Below are 22,851 nucleotides of genomic sequence, written 5' to 3'. Positions count from 1 at the left end.
ACCACAAGACTCCTCAGAAGAGAAATACCTCGGATCCTCCTCTTCGGTGTTGGACAAGAGTTTGCGAATTGCAGTCCGAAACCGGGCCCGTGTCGACTCCGACTCCCACACCGGCGGCGATGAAGCTCCCTCCAGCGATGTCAACGGGGAGTCAACCTGGTTGGAAGCCGAGGCCAATGCTGCAAGCGGTATCAGTGTCGGAGACTGCACCACAGGCACAGAGCCAGCTGTCGCTTCCATCAACGGTAACGAGGGCGCAAGCACCCCTGGTATCGGAACAGACTGACGCAGCAGCCCCTCCAGGAGACCTGGAAGAATGGCTCGGAGGTGCATGTCCAGAGTGTCTGCCGGGAAAGGCTGTGGGGCCGGTGTAGGAGGCGGAGGCAGAACCTGTGCAGAGCAGGGAGGCGGTACTGGACTGTCTGAAGACCGACGCACCGACACCTCCTGGATGGAGGGTAAGCGGTCCTCCCGGCGTCAATGCTTCTCGGGTGCCGAACTCCTCGACACCCCCCGGAGCTCCCGGTACCGTGCGTGGAAGGAGATTGATGCCGATGCTTCTTAGCCTTCGCTCGATGCATGGTATCGATACTCCTCGGTACCGACGAAGAGGACGTGGAATCCACACACCTCCTCAGGGTCCGAAAGTGGTCGGTCCCAATGGGCCTGCACAGCAGGAGCCTTCAAGACAGGTGGAGACCCACTCGACGGCTCACTGCTGCCAGCGTGCGGTGGTCTCCGGACAGCTATTACCTGATCTCCCAATGTCGATGCCATCTCTGGTGCCGATGTCGACGCTGCCGACCTCAGTACCGTTGTCGACGTGCCAGGCAAAGGTCCAAACAGACGTTCCCCGCTGAGCCTTTCTCGATGCCTGTGTCCGCTTTTTAAGGATAAGACACAATTTACAAGCGTCTAGGCGATGGTCGGGCTCAAGGCACTGGATACACCACGAATGGGGATCGGTACCTAAGACTGCCCGGCTGCACCGACCGCACTTTTTGAAGCCACTGGGAATCCTCGATGTCATGGACGGAAATATAGCAGTGGCTAAGTCAAAATTCTCAACGGTGCCAAGAAAAAAAGGGCACAAAAAGGAGAAACGCGAACACGCAGCCCAAAAGGGGCCGCGATGGCAGAGAAACAAAACTTAAAGAGGGCCCAACTCTAAAACGTAAGAGAACTTCTTTTTTTTTTTTTTTTTAAACAGGAGAAGAAAAAAAACGAATAAAACAAAGAAAAAAACGCGTGAAAACTCACAAAGAAAAAACGAAGGCTCTTTCTCAGGGCACAGAGAGACGGCGAAAACAACCGCGGAAAGAGAAAAAACTGACGAGACTCTCGCTCGACGGGCGGGAAGCGGATGGCCACGCATGCGCAGTGCGCGCGCTCGAAGGCTCTAGCAAACGTTTGTTGCTAGGAAGATTTTCTGATCATCGGGGCTGCCGTGGACGTCACCCAGTTGTGAGAACAAGCAGCCTGCTTGTCCTCGGAGAATTACTGTTACGAGTAGGAAACGTATTACTGCAGGAGTGGATACTCCCTACTTCAATGTAGAAAACTGGCATTATGGTCTTCTTGAGGACAGGCAAAGACCCAGCTATACATGGATCTTATCAACCGATATTTCTTTTAAATGCTGACATCAAACTACTGGCAAAGATACTGGCAAACAGATTAGCTAGGGTACTACCAGGGCTGATAAATTTAGACCAGTGAGGGTTTATTCCAGGGAGGCAAGTGATGAACAATATAAAACAGACTCTTCAAGTGATGTGGCATGCCCACCAGGGAAAGGGGAAAGTAAAGTTATTGGAGACAGATGTGGAAAAAGCTTTCAATAGACTTTTTATGGGAGGGTGCTTAAGAAGATGGGATCTGGGAGACATTTTTATAAGTGGGACCAGTCTCTTTATGCAGCACCATGGGCTAGGGTTGAGGTAAACAGCGGGTATTCATCAGAATTTTCCATTATCCAAGAACCAAGCAAGGGTGCCCATTATCCCAATGTTATTTGCTCTATCAGTAGAACAACTATAGTGAGGATACGCAGTAATGAGGATACTGGGGGTGGGCTGGACATAGCAAATGTTTCCAGCAAAATCGCTCTGTTCTCTGATGTCATCTTAATATATATAATAGATTCTCAACTGGCATTGCCCATAGTCATCAGAGAGTTGAAGGAGTACTAAAAAATCTCCGATTTAAGGTTAATATGGAGAAAACGGAAGAGGATGTTAGCAACACAGCTCTCTTTTAAATGGGCTAAGGGGGCAAATAATATATTTATGGTGTGCAGATCTGTCAAAATTTTGGGCAGCTTTATGACTGTAATTATGGCAAGATTTTACAAGACATTAGAAGGGACTTAGGGAGGTGGACTGGGTAATTTCTCTCTTGGTGGGGGAAGACAGCTGTGGTTAAGATGAATATCCTTCCCAGGCTGTTTCCCCCCCCCCCCCCCCCCCCCCCAGACTCCTGATACAGGTACCTAAGCGCACTCTACGATGCTTGGAAAGGGAGGTATTTAAATACATATGGGGAAACCAAAGGAAAATCTTGTGGCAGATGTGGGAATTTGGAGGAGGCACAGTATCTAACTTGTGCTGGTATTATAAGGCAGCCCACCTGAAATATAAGTTAGACTGGGAACTGGTAAATGGGAAACAGCTACAACAGGTTAATTGTTTTACTTGTCCTTTAAAATGGTTGCTATGGAGATCTGATGTGAGTATGTTGGGGAATAAATTATATAACTCATTTACTAAACACTTGTTGGATCTATGGAAGGAACTTAGTGGGAAAATGGGGAAGTGAAAGGGGTCTTGCTTTCTATTAGAGGGGCACTTAGACGAATCTGATTTTATGAGGGATGGGGGGGGGGTACTTATCAGAGATGGGTAGTAAAGGGCTTAGCTCGTTTTGACTAGTTTCTGGTGGATGGGGTGCCTAGATTTCACTCAGTTGCAGACCCAATATGATTTAGCTTGTGGGTTTTGTTAAGTGCAGCATTATTTAAGGGCAAAGGAAGTTTTGGGAGATGGGGAGGAAAGTGGCAATACCTGGGAGAGTATCTGGGATTTTTTTTTTTTTACAAAGGTCAAAAGGGGCAATTACAATATAGTGAAGATACTTACCTGTAGCAGGTATTCTCCGAGGACAGCAGGCTTCTTATTCTCAAAAGTAGGTAGATGCTGTCCCATGTCGCTCAGCCCGGCAAATTTGCCATAGACAAAACTAGAGCTTTTAAGAGCGCAAGCAGCGTTCCAGCACACATGCGTGAGTGCCTTCCCACCCGCCATGAGAATGCGCCTGTCTTAAGTTTAATACAAAAGCAAAAAAAAAAAACAAATAAAAACATGCAAATAGACAACTCCAAGGGAAGGTGGGCAGGATCGTGAGAATAAGAAGCCTGCTGTCCTCGGAGAATACCTGCTACAGGTAAGTATCTTCACTTTTTCCGAGGGCAAGCAGGTTTCCTTATTTTCACAAGTTGGGAATCTCTATCATTCAGGCTCACCCAAAACAACAAAGATTGGTCAACTGGGCCTCGCAATGGCGCGGACTTAACACAGATTAACCTGAAACTATATACAAACTAGATGAGAGTGCAGCCTGGAACAGAGTAAAGCAGGCCTAGGAGGGTGGAGTTGGATTCTAGACCCCAAACAGATTCTGCAGCACTGACTGCCCAAACCGACTGTCGCATCGGGTATCCTCCTCAAGGCAGTAGTGAGTCAAGTATTTCAGATGGCAGGAATTCAGTGGCTCAAAAGGAACTCTCATCAGCTGGGTGAGAATGACATTGAGATCCCATAATACTGGCGGAGGTTTGACAGGGGGTTTTGACAAAAGCAAACCTCTCATAAATCGAACGACTAAAGGCTGTCCAGAGATGGGCTTACCCTCTACACGTAGATGATATGTACTAATTGCACTAAGATCAACCCTGAGTTGGTCTTGAGGCCAGACTTGGACAAGTGTAGAAGGTATTCAAGCAGAGTCTGTGTAGGACAAGATAGGGGGTCTATGGCCTTGCTGTCACAACCAGGCTGCAAACCTCCTCCATTTAGAAGAATAACACCTATTAGTGGAATCTTTCCTGGAAGCCAGCAAGACTTGAGAGACACCCTCCCAAAGACCCAAGGAAGCAAATTCTAGGCTCTCAACATCCAGGCCGTGAGAGCCAGGGACTGGGGGCTGGGATGTAGAAGTGACCCCTCATTCTATGTAATGAGGGTTGGAAAACACTCCAATCTCCACGGTTCTTCGGAAGAATTCCAGAAGAAGAGGGAACCACACCTACCGCAGCCAGCACTGTGCAATCAGAATCATGGTTCTGTGGTCTAGCTTGCATTTCAACAGTCATTTCCACTAGAGGTATTGGAGGATACTCACACAGAAGGTCTCTCCCCCAATGAAGAAGGAAAGCATCTGGCACTAGTCTGTTGTTGGCCTGAAGCCTGGAACAGAACTGAGGGACCTTGTGGTTGGTCTGAGTGGCCAAAAGATCCACTGAGAGGATTGAAGGAAGACCATGTAGGTGAGCCCAATGCCACATCTAGACCGCTTCCTGATACACAGGTCGAGATCCAGTGCCCCTCTGCTTGTTAGTGCAATAGATTGCAACCTGTCTGTTTGAATTAGAATAATTTGATAAGACAGCCGATCTCTGAAAACCTTTAGAGCATTTCAGATTGCTCAAAGCTCCAGGAGATTGATCTGAAGATTCGTTTCTTGACAGGACCAAGCTCTTTGTGTGAAGCCCACCTACATTAGTGCCTCAACCAAGGAGAGATGCATCCGTTGTCAATACATTTTGCGGCTGAGGAATTTGGAATGGAAGTCCCAGAGTCAAATTGGATCGAATTGTCCACCACTGAAGAGAGCGAATGAGCTCTGAGGACACTTGGATGACATCCTCTAGACTCCCCCGTGGCTTGATACCACTGAGAAGCCAGGGTCCACTGAGCAGATCTCATGTGCAGGCATGCCATGGGTGTAACGTATACTGTGGAAGCCATGTGGCCCAATCATCTCAACATCTGCCGAGCTGTGACCTGCTGAGAGTCCCAAACCTTAGGCACTAGGGAAACAAGATTGTCCGCATGCGTCTCCAGGAGGTAGGCTCGGACAGTCCTCGTGTCGAGCAGGGTGTCTATGAACTCCAATTGTTAAACAGGTTGGAGATGGGACTTGGGGTAGTTGATAACGAACCCTAGTAGTTCCAGCACCCGAATAGTCATCCGTACAGACTCCCGAGCACCGTCCTCCGAGGTGCTCTTCACCAGTCTATTGTCGAAATATGGGAACACATGGACTCCCAGTCTGCGTAGCGACGCTATGACTACTGCTAGACACTTGGTAAAAACCTTAGGAGCTGACGTGAGGCCTAAAGGCAACAAGCGGTACTGAAAGGGATGTGTTCCCAGCCGAAATCGAAGATACTTCCTGTGGGGTGGAAGTATCAGGATGTGGGTATATGCATCCTTCAAATCCAGAGAGAATAGCCAATCATTTTCCTGAATCATGGGAAGAAGGGTGACTAGGAAAACCATACTGAACTTTTCTTGGACTAGGAATTTGTTCAGGGCCCTTAGGTCAAGGGAGGGACGTATCCCCCCCATCTTTTTCTGCACAAGGAAGTACCTGGAATAGAATCCTTGCCCTTCCTCCCCTGATGGAACGGGCTCGAACGCATGGGCTTTGAGAAGGGCAGAGAGTTCCTCTGCAAGTACCTGCTTCTGCTGAGAGCTTAAGGAATGCGCACTCGGTGGACAATTTGAAGGTCTGGAAATCAAACTGAGGGTGTATCTAAGCCGGACTATTTGAAGAACCCACTGGTCGGAGGTTACAAAAGGTCACCTTTGGTGAAAAAATTTTAACCTCCCCCTGACAGACAAGTCGTACGGCATGGACACTTTGACTACAGCTATGCTCTGCTGGAGCCAGTCAAAAGCTCATTCCTTGCTTTTGCTGGGGAGCAGCAGGGGCCTTAGGCGCACGCTGTTGATGAGAACAAGTGCGCTGGGGCTAAGATTGAGTAGGCTGGCGAGCCGCAGGAGTGTACCTACGCCTAGAGTAGAAATAGGGAGCACTCCGCGACTTGCCAAAATACCTCCTGGATGAGGAGGCAGTTGCAGAAGACGCCCATTGGAGAGAGGATATAGTATCTGTATGCTTCTTGATCTGGTCAGTGACCTCCTCAACCTTCTCTCCAAAAAGATTAGCCCCCTGGCAAGAAGCATCCACCAACCTCTGCTGAGCAGACTGTTCTAGGTCAGAGACACGCAGCCATAAGAGTCTGCGCATTGCTTTATCTTGGGAAAATCCTGGATGCCAAGTCAAGAGTGTAATTAAGTTCCCCTGGCCAAGAACTTGTGACACAACTTTTACTGCTTGACGAACTGGTGAAATGGCTCGGCCTGCTCCAGAGGGAGTGCATCGATCAAGTCTGACAGATGCCTCACCGAGTTCCGCAAGTACACGATCGTGAAGAGCTGGTATGCCTGGATACGGGTCATAAGCATAGAGGCTTGATACATCTTTCTCCCCAAACAGTCCAGGGTTCTAGTTTCTCTGCCTGGGGGAGCCGAGGCATATTCCCTAGTACTCCTGGCTCTCTTGAGAGCGGAGCCCACCACCATGGATTCATGAGGTAACTGGGACCTCGTAAACCCAGGTTCACAGTGGATCCTATACTGGGTATCAATTTTCTTGGGGACCACAGGAATAGACAGAGGGGACACCCAGTTCTGTATGAGGACTGCCTTGAGTACCTCATGGAGAGGAGCCGTCACTGCCTTGAGCATCTTAGCCCTGGGTTCATCCCCCACGTCTACGGGGAATGGAATGGCATCAGCCAATTCCCATACAAAAGACGTAAAAGAGAGGCTCTCAGGTGGAGACAGTCTCCTCTCAGGTGGAGGGAAGGTCTCAGAAGGAATCCCATAGGACTTGTCGGAGGAAAAGTACCTGGGATCGTCTTCTGATTCCCATGCATTCCTCGTTGGTGTCGGATAGCACCTCCCTAACAGATGTCCGAGACTGGGCCCCCCTCGATGCCGAGAACTCATGTCCTTGAGAAACCGGCTCCCACCTCGACTCCAGCGAAGTTTCCTCCAGGTGCCGGCCTGAGTGGCTGTCGACACTGGAGCCACAAGTGGCGTCAGCGTTGGGGGCTGCACCGTGGGCTGAGGGCCAGGTGGGGTCACAGCGGGAGGTATGGTAGGTGCAAGCACTCCCGATACCGACGCACATTGCTGCATACAACCATCCAGAAGCCCAGGGAGCAAAGCCCGGATGTACTCATCGAGGGCCGCCAATGGGAAAGACTGTGGTGTTGGTTGAGGCGCAGACTGCAGAATCGCTGGGGCCAGTGAGGGAGCAGGATCTTGGCTGCTTAGAGAAGCATGTATTGGCACCTTCTGGATAGAGGGGGAGCGGTCCTCCCGGCATTGACGCTTCTCGGGTGCCGAATCCATTGGCGCCCCCACACCATGTATTGAGGGAGATTGGTGACGGTGCTTCTTGGCCTTCGCCCAATGCACGTCAGCCATGCTCCTCGGTGCCGACGAGGATGTCGAATCCTCCCGTCATTTCAGGGTCAGGTTCGACAATGGATGGTCCTGGAGGGCCTGCATAGCAGAAGGCCTCGAAATAGGTGGAGACCTACTCGATACCTCACTGCTCCCAGTGTCACGGGGTCTCAAAGCAGCCATTCCTACCGTTCCCGATGCTGGTAAGACGCTTGATGATGCCACCGCCTCCAAACTCAATGCCGAGGAACCGGACATGGCTCAAAAAATGTTCGCATGTTGAGCCTCTTGGGAAATCTGGGTCCTCTTCTTCAAACGAAGACAGAGGACACAGTTGGCAGGGCTATGATCGGGCCAAAGGCACTGAAGACACCAAGAATGGGTGTCCTTCCCCGAGATGGTCCGGTTGCAGGCAGACCTAAAAATGGCTTGTGCCGAAAAATAAAGGAAACTTAGATGCGGGGCAAAAGCTAAAAAATAAAGGTCTCTCTCTCTTTTTTTGAAAGGCAAAACAAAGCGGGTAGAAAACTCGCCGAAAGGCACTCAAAAGAGAAAGAAAGTAACGCTCTAACCGGGCATGTGAGGAGCCACCACAAAAAGCAGCTGCTCCTCCAGTGGAAAAAGCGAAACTTGGTGGGCGGGAAGGCACTCGCTCATGTGTGCTGGAGCGCAACTCGCAACCTAAAAGCTCTAGTTTTTTTATGGCAAATTTTTCCAGGCGATACGGGATGGCGTCTACCCACTTGTGAGAATAAACAAGCCTGCTTGTCCTCGGAGAAATAATTTTATAAGAGGATGGGGGTTTATAAAATATGCTTATATGCAAAAGTGGGAGTGATACCTAGGGGTACAGCTCAGCAAGTCACAATGGGTGAGTCTGTTTACAGAGGGCAACAAGATTTCACCCTGTGTTCTCATAAGGGAGAATTTTTATAAGGCGATTACTAGATGGTATTTTACACCAGATAAGATTAAAGAGATTTACCTGGGAGCTTCGGATCTGTGTTGGCAGCTCTGCGAGGAAGTTGGAACATATTGGCACATTTGGCTGGCTTGTCCCAGGATACAAGAATTCTGGTCACAAGTCATAGATATCTTGAGAACATGGGGTGGAGTCAGGGTGGATAAATATCCAAAGGTGTGTTTGTTAGTGATAGCGGGGAAAAGGGAAAAGCAGAAAAAAAAGTGTTATGCATTTATTAGCTCAGTGTGAAATTGCAGCTTCCTGGAAATGTGAGACAGCGCCTCCCATATCAGCATGGAAAATGAGACTTGGAACTTTACGGGTCACAGAGATTTTGATAGATAAATGAAGACCCCGATTTACTGATAAGGGAGAAGAATGGAGCCAACTTCACCTGATTTTGACCTCACAGGATCCAGACTGTGGCTGACAAGTTTATGGGCTGTGGGGAAGGGGGAGGGGGGGCTATTGATGGAAGCAGCTGGTAGTTTGAAGAACCAACAACTTGGGTAAAATGGGAAAGGAGTTTGTTTTATTGTTAATAATGGATGTTTTGACCGAGGCTTTCAGATTATTTAACAAGTCATTTATGCTTTCAAAATGTTGAATAAAGATTTACTGAAACAAAAAACCATAAAGGATCGAGTATAGAAATACTGTTAGCAGGACAATGGAAGGTCTTAAACAGGAAGTGATACTATACTTCCTGATATCCAATACCCAAGTGAATCTAATTCTTGGGGTATAATAGACCACATGGCACCTTTAAAGAATCGTACTTTCATGAAAACAAATGAGGTGTCACCTTTGGGATTCCACGGTGCATCATCAGAACTTTTCTTTTTTTTTGGACGAGTTTTCAACGCAGGGTCATCATCATCTGACTCCAGGGAAGGATAAACTAAAAGGCAGAACAAGCAATAGCTAAATAAAGCAGGCTGGAAGTAAGACTATTACAGCATCACCACTCATGAATACACATTCACAGAGAAAGTAAAAGGAGAAAGGAGAGTGCCCTTACTGTAGTCAGAATCCTTGAAGCATGTGCCTAGGCTCTCCTGCTCATCCTCATCCATGCTCCCTTCATCCTCACTTCCCATACTGTGATGGGCTGGCCGTTTCACTGGTCTCTTTCCAGGCCTCTGTATAATTCTACTGCTGCTACTGGTGCCCTGGTTGCTTGAGACTCCAGTGGTGCAACCACCTATGCTGCTTCGTTCCTGCCCAGCTGCCCACCAAGCCTGTAGGCTAGAGGCTGCTGGTGATGAGGATGATGACTGCAGATTTGCCATGCATAGCATACCCTGGATTGCTTCCTGAGTGCTGGGGGAGGCAGGGGCTTCACTGCAGGACAGAAAAATAAGTGTTATCTAGGGCTACACCACTCTACAGAGGGAAGGGGAAAAGAGGGAGAGAACAATATCCTTTTCTTTGTTTCTCACTTGTACATCAACTTTTTTATTTGTATAGTTCCACCAAATGTATGGAGCACTTTACCTAATAAAGACAGACAAAAAGCATATGCAAAATATATAGGATGCCTGTCTTGGAAATAAAAAGATTAGCTTCAAGGTATGAAGCCTTCTCAAGGGTCTCAAAGCAAGAATGGAAAGAGAAATCTAAAATGAAGATTGGGTAGAATAGGTCAGACAACAGGCGAAGAGACTGTAGAACAACCTAAGGCAGTTTACATCAATCAAAAATACAAGTCAATACAAGTAGTAATTATCATATCAGATATAACTTGCAGCAAATAAAAAATACAATACTTCAAAAAGCCATTTACAAACAGTTTATCTTGTTATGCTCATACATTAAATGCTTACAATTTCAAAAGCTCTGGGGAGGGAGAATGGAAAAAGTATGTCTTCCCTGATAATTTTCTTTCCTTTAGTCCCAACAGATCAATCCAGAACTATTGGGTTATATCTGTTGACCAGCGGATGGAGACAGAGAAAGAATGTAATCCTTTGTGATGTGTCCTATAAGGGTACTGTGAACTCATAGCTCCTCAGTATTTCAAATGACAAAGCAATGGAGGTTATATACATATGAAACACATAATAAGTAATCAAATCGTGCCTCAATCACACCAAGAATACAGCATTGATATGAAATGGTACTCAAATGCTGTCTGAAGCAGGAACTAATCTAGATAATAGAAAACAGAGTCAACCAATTTAAAGAAGTTGTGTACTCTGTTGCCAGAAACAACTGAAATGAAATACTAAACAGTTCAATCACCACAGCAGCAGATAATGAAGTCTGCTTAAATAGAACTCTACAAAGTAGCAGCTAAGGCACAGTCGCCATCCCAACTTGCAGAAAAAAGGCTCCATTTAAAAGAGAAAGCAAATGAACTGGATAATGAAAGGATAGGAAAACTATCCCTAAAGGTAGCTAGAATTATTAAGGGAGGGCTTCTGAACTGATCTGTCTGGATTAAAGGGAATAAAATTATCAGGTAAAACAATTTTTTCTTGTCGTTCCATAGATCAGTCCAGAACTGGTGTGATGTAGCAAAACAGTTTCCAAATAGGGTGGGAGTAAATGTGTGTAGGCCAAGAGGTTTAACTCTAGGTATAGAAAACTTGAATATATAAGCCAAAATGGCAGATGAAATTTAATGTGGACAAATGCAAGGTGATGCACAATGGAAAGAATAATCCGAATCACAGTTACCTGATGCTAGGGTCTACCTTGGGAGTCAGCGCTCAAGAAAAAGATCTGGGAGCCGTTGTAGATAATACACTGAAATCTTCTGCTCAGTGTGCGGCAGTGGCCAAAAAAGCAAACAGGATGCTAGGAATTATTAGGAAAGAGATGGAGAATAACACAGACAATACTATAATGGCTTTGTATTGCTCCATGATGCACCTGCACCTTGAATATTGTGTTCAGTTCTTGTTGCCATATCTCAAAAAAGATATAGCGGAATTAGAAAAGGTTCAAAGAAGAGCGACTAAAATGATAAAGGGGATGGAACACCTCTCGTATAAAGAAAGGCTAAAGAGGTTAGGGCTCTTCAGCTTGGAAAACAGATGGATGAGGGGAGATATGATTAAGGTCTTCAAAATCCTGAGTGGTGTAGAATGAGTACAAGTAAATCGATTTTTTACTAGTTCCAAAAATACAAAGACTAGGGGACACTCGAGGAAGTTACATGGAAATACTTTTAAAACAAACAGGGGGAAATATTTTTTCACTCAATGAATAGTTAAGCTCTGGAACTCTTTGCCAGAGGAGGTGGTAATAGCGGTTAGCATATCTGGGTTTTAAAAAGGTTTGGACAAATTCCTGGAAGAAAAGTCCATAGTCTGCTATTGAGACAGACATGGGAAGCGACTGCTTGCCCTGGGATTTGTAGTATGGAGTGTTGCCACGATTTGGGTTTCTGCCAGGTACTTGTAACCTGGCTTGGCCACTGTTTGGAAAACAGGTTACTAGGCTAGATGGACCATTGGTCTGACCCAGTATGGCTACTCTTATATTCTTATGTAAGCCAAGCAGAGCTTAAGAAGGAAAGACATCCCAAAAAGAAGATGGCAAAACAATGCAACCAAGACTACCGTTAGAGAACACAGTATGAGGAACACTTGTATGCAGAACCTGGTAAGACCAGTGAAGAGAAACCCATCAGAGAGATCTAAGAACTCTAGGCTGACTCCAGAGATTAGATGAAGAAGAAAGCTGGAGAGGGCAGCTTTAGTTTGAGATGTAGCTATCATTAGTGCAGAGTACAGAGGCCAGCTGTACCACAAAGCTGCAGGGGTTGGCTGTGCATTGTATTGCATTAGTCAGGTAAAGCTGAAGGCTCACCTGCATATCAAAGATGAAGAGGTCATATACATGTCAAACTACAGAAATCAGTTGCATTTCTAATATGCAAAACTCAAACATGGCAGAAGTTGTAGAGCTCAACTATATTGGACAGCTGTGTGAGGAAGCTGCAGTGCTCACCTGTATTTGAGATGTAGAGGTCAGCTGTGTTACAAACCTCCAAATATCAGTTCTATTTCCAGGTAATGCAGCTTCAGCAAGAAGCACCACCACTGGGTCCATGAAGGAAAAGATTACTCTTAACACCTTGACAGCAAGTGTTGACTCAGAAGGAATCAATCCAGCTAGGCCAGAGTGAAAAAGAAAAGGTATTTCTGGAACATGACTAATCATAGCCAAAGCCAAAAGAATGAAAACCTAGATGAAACTAGAAGATGTGTAGTTGAAGTAAGAGTTCAGCAGAAAACAGAGAAAATAATTTTCCTTGCTGCAGAGAAGTGAAGCTCAAACCTGTCTGAGAGAACACAGCTGGTTGAGAAGAGAGTTCAAAGCGAGGTGAATAAAAGGGGGCTAAGAATATAATTTTAAAAGAAAGGTTCAATTGGGTTAAAAGAATAAGGACCACTGTGGTTGTGAAATGAAGATCAGGCAAGCCCATGCAGTTAAGGACAGCAGAATCTAGGAGGTTAGGTTCAGTAGTGTTGCGAAGCTGCAAAAAAAGGTTAGCACATGTAGAAAACCCAGAAGCACAGGGTTGCTGGAAAAACTACTACTACTACTACTACTACTTAACATTTCTAAAGCGCTACTAGGGTTACGCAGCGCTGTACAATTTAACATAAAAGGACAGTCCCTGCTCAAAGAGCTTACAATCTAAAGGACAAGTGAATAGTCAGTTCGATAGGGGCAGTCAAATTGGGGCAGTCTGGATATCCTGAAGGTGAGAGTTAGGTGCCGAAGGCAGCATTGAAGAGGTGGGCTGTAAGCAAACACTTGAAGATGGGGAGGGAGGGGGCTTGACGTAAGGGCTCAGGAAGGTTGTTCCAGGCATAGGGTGAGGCGAGGCAGAATGGGCGGAGCCTGGAGTTGGCAGTGGTGGAGAAGGGTACTGAGAGGAGGGATTAGTCCTGTGAACGGAGGTTTCGGGTGGGAACATAAGGGGAGATGAGGGTAGAGAGGTAGTGAGGGGCAGCAGACTGAGTACATTTGTAGGTAAGAAGGAGAAGCTTGAACTGAATGCGGTATCAGATTGGAAGCCAGTGAAGTGACCTGAGAAGAGGAGTGATATGAGTATATTGGTTCTGGCGGAATACAAGACGTGCAGCAGAGTTCTGAACAGATTGAAGGGGGGATAGATGGCTAAGTGGGAGTCCGGTGAGGAGTAAGTTGCAGAAGTCAAGGCGAGAGGTAATGAGAGCGTGGATGAGAGTTCGGGTGGTGTGTTCAGAGAGGAAAGGGCGAATTTTGCTGATGTTGAAGAGGAAGACGCGACCGGTCTTGGCTATCTGCTGGATGTGTGCCGAGGAGAGGGAGGAGTCGAAGATGACTCCAAGGTTGCGGGCAACCAAATATGTTGCACTTAGATAGGGAGCCGAACAAATTTTATGGCTATATTCATCGGCTCTCTTGCATAGCTATTCCTTGTAGCTGTATTACCCTAGTGCTTTGCTATCTGCACTACACAGGCAAGCGATGAGGCTAGGCTTGACTGAATCTGTGCGACTGAGTTCCACATAACCTGTGCGCACAAACCCTGCCTAGCATATGCTGATAAGGTGGACTGAGCTTGCAAGCAATTGAGCATGACAGGCTAAGTGCTGCTGAATCCAAGCTGCTACACTCGGATGAATTAAAGCTTAAATCATGCCATCAAGCTCGGCCAAAGCCATACTATTAAGCATTTAATGGCATGCTGATAGCTCCAGCAGAACCCATGCTGTTAAGCTCAGTGCTGTTAGGCTCAGCTGAACTCATCCTGGGGAAGCTGGGCTATCTTTGCTGATATGACATCAAAGATCATCACTGGCTACAATTAAGTCAACATATAGCAATAAATCTCATCAACGGCCTTAACAACACCTTATCTCAAAAATGCTCATTGGCTGCCCATATCCCACCGAATCACATACAAAATTCTGCTAACCCTTTTTAAGACCCATAACACTGAAGAACCCTCTTATCTTGCCTGTTATTTAATCCCCTAAATTCCACTACATGATCTTCGATCAGTATTCATAATCGTTTGTTGTACCAACTTATAGAGAAATTCATCATGAACACTCTCATTATACGATGTTCTCAATACATGGCCCTGAACTGTGGAATGCTCTCCCACTACACCTTCGTCAACTCAGTCTTTAGGCAATTTAAAGTCGGCCTCAAAACCTTCTTATTCCGAGACGCATACTCCCAAAGATGAATTGTTCTTTCAGTTGGGACTTTGCAGATCTCTGGTGAGATTCTACATTATCTTCAACAACCGTTGTATTTAATTATCAATCTTTATTAAATGTTTAATTCAAAAATTTTAATCATGTTATCTGTATTTTAAAACCTTTTCACACAAACTATCATCCACACCTCACTCTTACTCCCATTCGCTCTAAACAGAATAACTACACCTATTATTGACAATTCTAAAAATCAAATACAATACTCATTTATTATCTTCAACAACTGTTGTATTTAATTATCAATCTTTATTAAATGTTTAATTCAAAATTTTTAATCATGTTATCCATATTTTAAAACCTTTTCACACAAACTATCATCCACACCACACTCTTACTCCCATTTGCCCTAAACAGAATGGTGAGATTCTACGAGATCTGTTCTACCTTTTGTTTTTACAACCAATTCCTTTTGAAGATTATAGTTCTCTCTCCACTTCCACCTATTGTATGTTGTCTGGTCTATTAGTCTTTTTCCCCTATTTTAGATTGTATGCCACCCTAGATGGTGTTTACGGTAGGGCAGGACAGAAAATGTGTAATAAATTTGAAAACAGAACCTAAGATGGCAAGCGTGGCTCACAGGCAACAAAGATTGAGAAATTTGAAAGACTAGCTGAAGCCACGAGGAAAAACTCCCTTGAGCCCATGAACACCATGACAGAAGAAAAAGGAACGACAGTGGAGCAGCTGAATGAGAGAAGCTCAGGAGAACAAGTGCCAACTAGGCTATGGGGATGTCGAAGCCACATATTAACTGTTACTGCCAGGAGGAGAAAAGGTGAATTAAAAAAACAAACAAAAAAACTGCAGACCAGTCACATGAATTGATAGGAGGCAAAACTCAGGGAAAGGGAAGGATTTTTACCTGACAGCTCTCTAGAGAATTACCCCCTTTCTGCCCCTGGAAGTATGCTCACACAAGAAATCTGGCCTCTTAATCCCTTGAAGGCACCTGAAGAGAGCTTAAATGGTGCTATTACTGAAGAACTGGCTATCTGGTAATAGTGGGCATAAATAGCAAACTTCATCCATAAGGGGAGAGACTCCTCTATGACCTCACAGCATCAGAAAGACGTAAGAAACAGGAAAGCAAAATAAACTTTCTGTGACAAGGTTTGCATCAGGAACAAAAGTACGGAACCCATGCAAAGATGGCTCAACTGCTAACACATAACTTTAGTGGTCTGCACCAACCAGCAGAAAAAAAAATACACGTCATGACCAACCAGCAGAAAAAAAAATACATGTCACAATAAAATAGGGTGCGAAAACTGGATATACTAGAGTGAGGCACTACACGCTTCTGAAAGTCAAAAGGAGCACTTGAGAAGGCATGAGTTGTGTTCCTTCCTGCTGAAGGTAAGTCAGTCACTAGTGCTGAAAAGAAAATACCACAGGCTTAAAGGGGAATACTAGATTAAGAAAACATAGTGGCCATACTGGTAATTTATGAAGCTGAGGCAACAGAAGAAAATGACAGGCAAAAAGCCACTGCCAGAGACAGGAAATGAAATACTGGCTGTTTCCTGACCAGCAGAAAAAGGCAGACTGGAAGGAAGGGTCTTGTGGAAAAGAGGCAGATAATGTTATTGAACTTCTCTGTCAATCCAGTGTGCTGAAAGAAATGGGAAAGCTCACTGTGCTCATGCTTAAAAGAGGGCACAGGTAGACACACACACATCAAAAGAGTGCTGACATCGGCGAAAACTCTCTAAAGTGCTAGAAAATAAAATAGAACAAACTCACCACCTTTAGAAAATAGTGTGGTGAGTCTGTTCTGTGTTATTTTCTGGCACTTGAGAGAATTTTCTCCGAAGTCAGCACTCTCCTTTAGGAGATTTTGGCGGGGGTGGGGGGGGAGGTAAGGATCCCCCTCCCCCCAACAATAGGAGCTAGAGCCAAGCAAGGCACTTCTGAATACAACTGAAACCCAGGTATGAAACTGGCTCAGGAGAAAAAGCCCAAAAGGGCACTCCCAACTCAATTGAAACACAGTACATAAGTACATAAGTAATGCCACACTGGGAAAAGACCAAGGGTCCATCGAGCCCAGCATCCTATCCACGACAACGGTCAATCCAGGCCAAGGGCACCTGGCAAGCTTCCCAAATGTACAAACATTCTACACATGTTATTCCTGGAATTGTGGCTCAGGAGAACAAGCTAAAAAGGTACTAGAGAGCTGCATGGGAATGGGTAATGCAGGAATCCCATTGGTACTGAAGAAGTTTCCACGGGATTCCCAAGGGGATGGAAGAAGATGCTGTGGGATGCCTGCGGGACTGTAGTCAAAATCTCTGGTGACCCCAGAATGAGGCTTGGAATGCACTGATAGGGGCAACTGGAGCATCAGAATGAAACTTTTAATGCCCAGAAAGGCAGCTGGAACACTCACTAGTTGAATAGTGAATACCATCAATACGGGAGGCTGCTGGTGTTGGGAGGAAACAGAGGGCTGCGATCAAATAAATAATATTGCTGACTCCTGCAGGTATGAGTGGGAATGGAGAAGTTTAATTGTGGAGATGGAACAGATATTAGCAGGTACAGGATAGATTCTATTGGGGATGGGCAGGGATGGGTGAAATTTCTGTCTTCGTGCAACTCTCTAAAAAGCACCCCATCAACTAGAATTCAGAATAAAACTGGCTCAGAAGAGTAAACCTCTAAAAGAGTACATATAGCTCAACTGAAAACTAGATAGAAACCAGGTTAGGAGATGCATGGTTAGACTGTCATCCATCCACTGGAGACAGAGATGAGTGTATGGTACCCTAATGGAACCCATCATAAAGGACTACTTTTTTTTCTGTTTTCATTCGCTGGTTAACGGATATAACCCACTAGTTTTGGATTGATCTGTGGGATGATAAAGAAGAGACTGTAAACTGTTGAATATAGCTGGACCAATGAGGAAATAGTCTCAGTGGAGCATGAAATTCTGTATTGCCCACGGGATGTCAGAGGAGCCATCATACATTAAGTTTATTGTAAGACTGGATGGGTGGTATTTTTAGTATTGATGTATGAAAGATATAGCTCCACTCCTGTAAATGTGATTCAGTGAATGGTCATACTTTTGGCAAGGTGTAGATTGAAAAAGGATCACAGAAAGCTAGCATAACATCTGTGCCTGATTAGTTGATCTTACTTGAGTTCAGAATAGTCTGGTCCTCCAACCTGCCGACTGGCCTTCAGCAAGTCAAGAATCCCTCCAGCACTGCTGCTGCCACCAGCCATTTCATTCTCTGCAGTGTCTTCATCAGTTGTGTAATCCTCCTTTAGAGCACAGGAAAGATTTTCAAGCACACCCTATCTCACTCTCATTCACTAAAACACCTTCTGTCTATAGATCTACCCCTTGCCCTCTTCACATGGGACACATCTCATCAACCAGTGACCTTTTCACCAGGAAAAAGCCCTATTTATATATGCTTCATTTGTGACTAACATGTACAGCTTCCTCACCGCTCATCATTCATATAAAACACATGACTGCAAAACAACCCCAACACCTACCCACCCTACCTCTTCCCGTATCACCTGGCTCATTATAAACATTTCCCATCTACTAGTGACACTATTCACCAGGTATACAAATTTTCAGTTTACTTCTCTCAAGTCCTGTACTATATGGATTTCTCACACTAGCCAGACCTCAAGGTAACTGTGTGCCCCCTCTCCCCCAGCACAAAGCATCATGAAATCTAACAAGTGATATTTTCAACTGATACCACCTTGTGGTCAACCTCTCACGCCCTTCTTAATTAATATAAATTTACTGTAAATCTAGAAATGCCTAATTCCTGGCTGGCTGGAATATAATATAATGCTCTGAATGCACACACTTTTTATCAGGGGGAGCATTGAAAAGAATCTGAATAAAATAAAGTGATGTTATTACCTAAAAATAGGGGTTTCTTCATGGACAGCAGGACAATCTGCCACACATTGTGATATCAGTTTGGACATGCTCTCAGAGCTCAGAGTATCCTAGGCAGCTTTCTGAGCATGTGTCCCTCAAGTCTGTCCTACAGCTGCAAATGGCTTTAACCATAATGAGGTGGGAGGGATTGTCTGGCTAATTTTTTCCTATTGTTCATGAAGAACCTCTGTTAGAGACAACTTTATTTTCTCCATGGATAAGCAGGATGTAATCAACTACACGAGTGACTTGCAAGCTGCGATTGCAAGGGCAACTGTTTTATGGAATGTTAGGTATACTGAACATTAATGTGTAGTGCTTGCAAACTGAGTGCCGCTGCTGTGGTAGGCTGAAACTAGTTTACTGAGTAGGTGACCCAGGAAATTATAGACTGGTGAGCCTGTCATCAGTGCCAGGCAAAATGGTAGAGGCTATTAAAAGAACAAAATTACTGAGCACATACATGGGCACGGATTAATGGGACAAAGCCAACATGGATTTAGCCAAAGGAAATCCTGCCTCATCAATCTGCTACATTTCTTTGAAGAGGTAAATAAAAATGTGGCTAAAGATGAGCCAGATGATATTATGTATCCAGATTTTCAGAAGGCATTTGCTAAAGTACTTTATGAACGACTCCTGAGGAAATTAGAAAGTGATGAGATAGGAGGCAGTGTCCTACTGTAGATTAAGGAGAAATTAGATTTACCTGCTTATTTTTTTTGCCTTGAATCTCTAGACCATTACTGACGAGCAAGTCTAAGCCCTTCTACTAGTAGATGGGGAGACTGAGAACAATGGACAGGTGTCATTTAATAAGGCAGTGTGCAGCTCCTAGTCCTCCAGTATTTCTACTAGAATGGTAAAGAACAGACTCCCTCAAGTAAACCAGAGGGGGGAGGAAACAGCCATAAACAGAACTACCTTGCTATTATCTTATTTATTTATTAGTTTGTTTGTTTGATATGACAGCATTCAAAAAGACTACTGCAGCCCATCTGAGTCTCAACTCAATTTGCTGCTCCTGAATCCACTAGCACATTATCTGGACAGAAAAAAAACATAAGTACAGAAGATCACCCTCTCTTTGTACGGCAGGTTCAGGAATGGTCTGGACAGATGCAAGGAAAGAAAACAAGTAGGTAAATCTAATTTCTCCATCATCATCTCCAGACCATTCCTAACGAGTAGGAAGTACAAAAGCAGTACATAATGAGGGCGGGAAGCAAACAACCCTCGAGCCAGAATGGAAGCTCTGAACATACATAGTAACATAGTAAATGACGACAGATAAAGACCTGAACGGTCCATCCCCTTTGCCCAAGATAAACTCATTTTACATGGTATGTGATAATTTATATGTATACCCAAGTTTGATTTGTCCTTGCCTTTCTCAGGGCACAGACCATAAAAGTCTGCCCAGAACTGTTCTTGTATTAAAAGTTCTGAAGCTAACTTTGAAGCCCCTTAAAATTTACACTCCAGGCCATCCATATCTATTCAGTTACGATCAGGATGTAGACCATAGAAGTCTGCTCAGCGCCAGCTTTGCTTCCCAATTACCGGCGTCGGCACCCAATCTCCGCTACGATTCCATAGATCCATTCCTTCTAAACAGGATTCTTTTTTATCCCACGCACGTTTGAATTCCATTACCGTTTTCATCTCCACCACCTCCAGCGGGAGGGCAGTCCATGTATTTACCACCCTTACCATGAAAAAATACTTCCTGACATTACTCCTGAGTCTGCCCCCTTCAACCTCAATTTGTGTCCTCTAGTTCTACCGCCTTCCCGTTTCCGGAAAAGGTTTGTTTGCGGATTAATACCTTTCAAACATTCTGAACAGGATTCCTTTATGTTTATCCCACACATTTTTGAATTCCGTTACCGTTTTCATCTCCACCACCTCCCGCGGGAGGGCATTCCAAGTATCCACCAGTCTCTCTGTGAAAAAATACTTCCTGACATTTTTCTTGAGTCTGCGCCCCTTCAATCTCATTTCATGTTCTCTAGTTCTACCGCCTTCCCATCTACAGAAAAGGTTCGTTTGCGGATTAATACCTTTCAAATATTTGAACGTCTGTATCATACCACCCCTGTTTCTCCTTTCCTCCAGGGTATACATGTTCAGGTCAGTAAGTCTCTCCTCATACGTCTTCTAACGCAAATCCCATACCATTCTTGTAGCTTTTCTTTGCACCGCTTCAATTCTTTTTACATTCTTAGCAAGATCCGGCTTCAAAAACTGAACACAATACTCCAGGTGGGCACTCACCAACGACTTATACAGGGGCAATAAAACCTCTTTTCTTCTGCTGGTCACACCTCTCTCTATACAGCCTAGCAACCTTCTACCTACGGCCACCGCCTTGTCACACTGTTTCGTTGCCTTCAGATCCTCAGATACTATCACCCCAAGATCCCTCTCCCTGTCCGTACATATCAGACACTCACCGCCTAACACATACGTCTCCCTTGGATTTCTACTCCCTAAGTGCATCACTGCATTTCTTCACATTGAATTTTAATTGCTAAACCTTAGACCATTCTTCTAGCTTCTGTAGATCCTTTTTCATGTTTTCCACTCCCTCCTGGGTGTCCATTCTGTTACAAATCTTAGTATCATCCGCAAAAAGGCAAACTTTACCTTCTAACCCTTCGGCAATGTCACTCACAAATATACTGAACAAAATCGGCCCCAGCACCGATCCCTGAGGCACTCCACTACTCACCTTTCCCTCATCCGAGCGAATTCCATTAACCACCACCCTTTGGCGTCTGTCCGTCAACCAGTTCCTAATCCAGTTCACCACGTCGGGTCCTATCTTCAGCCTGTCAAGTTTATTCAAGAGCTTCCTGTGGGGAACCGTGTCAAAAGCTTTGCTGAAATCTAAGTAGATTACGTCTATAGCACGTCCATGATTCAATTCTCTGGTCACCCAATCAAAGAATTCAATGAGATTCGTTTGGCATGATTTACCTTTGGTAAAACCATGTTGTCTCGGATCTTGCAACTTATTGGCTTCTAGGAAATTTACTATCCTTTACTTCAGCATCGCTTCCATTACTTTTCCAATAACCAAAGTGAGGCTTACCGGCCTGTAGTTTCCAGCTTCTTCCCTATCACTACCTTTTGTGAAGAGGGACCATGTCCGCCGTTCTCCAATCCCACGGAACCTCTCCCGTCTCCAAGGATTTATTAAACAAATCTTTAAGAGGACCCGCCAGAACTTTTCTGAGCTCCCTCAATATCCTGGGGTGGATCCCGTCCGGTCCCATGGCTTTGTCCACCTGTAGATTTTCAAGTTGTTCATACAGGGGTCACTAGTAGTTAGCTCTAAGTAAACATTATACATAGCTTTTCTATTGGTTTTGCGTTTACTACCCTATTGATATATTTCTGAATTGAGAACCCTTTAGGTTCCTCATGACCTGATACCACTGGGAAGCCAGAGTGCACTGGGCACCTCGCAAATGGAGGTGTGCAACGGGCATGACAGGCACAGTGGAGGCCATGTGGCCCAATAAGTTCAACATCTGCCGAGCTGAGATTTGCTGGCTACTGTGAACTTGACAAGCAAAGCAAATGAGTGCATCTGATCTCAACTGAGGAAGGCAGGCTTGAGCCTAGCAGGGCTCCAATGTACTCCCAACTGTAATGGAAGCAGGTGGGACTTTGGGTAGTTGATTATGAACCTTAGTAGCTCCAACACCTGAACAGTACTCTGCATTGATTCTTGAGGACCTTCCTTTGATGTACTCTTTACCAGCCAATTGTCCAGATATGGAAACATATACACTCCCAGTCCAGTGACATAGATACAGGTGGGCCAGGGTGGGCACAGGCCCACCCAGCGACGACACTACACTGCCTTCTCCCATCTCTCCTCTGTGGCACCTCAGCATCTGCCCTCCTGCTGCCAAACCCTGTTCCTCCCGGTGCATCTCAAAAGTGTTCCCGGGGCCTGCGGCTATCCACCCTTGCTACCTTGCCGGCAAACAGGCCTTCATCCACCACATTCCACCCTTGCTGACATTTCCTGTTTTCTGTCTGGTGGCACGTGCCGCATCACAGCAGATGGAAGCCTGTGGGGCCAGCACAGGCAGCAAAAATGAATGGGGCCCAACAACAGGAGGGCAGATAATGGGATGCTGCAGAGGAAAGAGAGGAGATATGTTGGATGTGGGG

The 22,851-nt window shown here is 45.3% G+C and overlaps 1 protein-coding gene across 1 annotated transcript in view; it reads right to left on the bottom strand.

The window, feature by feature from the left end:
* PHF8 (PHD finger protein 8) overlaps positions 1–22,851 on the bottom strand; it is a 289,339-nt gene that overhangs the window by 103,421 nt on the left and 163,067 nt on the right. The window contains exons 17-19 of the mRNA XM_030194272.1: positions 17,887–18,014; positions 9,524–9,846; positions 9,308–9,403 (exon numbers count right to left, since the gene is read on the bottom strand). Of these exons, the coding sequence (XP_030050132.1) occupies positions 9,308–9,403; positions 9,524–9,846; positions 17,887–18,014 (547 nt within the window). The remainder of the gene's footprint in view (positions 1–9,307; positions 9,404–9,523; positions 9,847–17,886; positions 18,015–22,851) is intronic.

Source organism: Microcaecilia unicolor, chromosome 2, assembly GCF_901765095.1.
Source record: "Microcaecilia unicolor chromosome 2, aMicUni1.1, whole genome shotgun sequence".
Taxonomy (NCBI): Eukaryota; Metazoa; Chordata; class Amphibia; order Gymnophiona; family Siphonopidae; genus Microcaecilia; species Microcaecilia unicolor.
The sequence above is the reverse complement of the archived record's forward strand: the minus strand, read 5'-3'. Positions and strand labels throughout refer to the sequence as shown.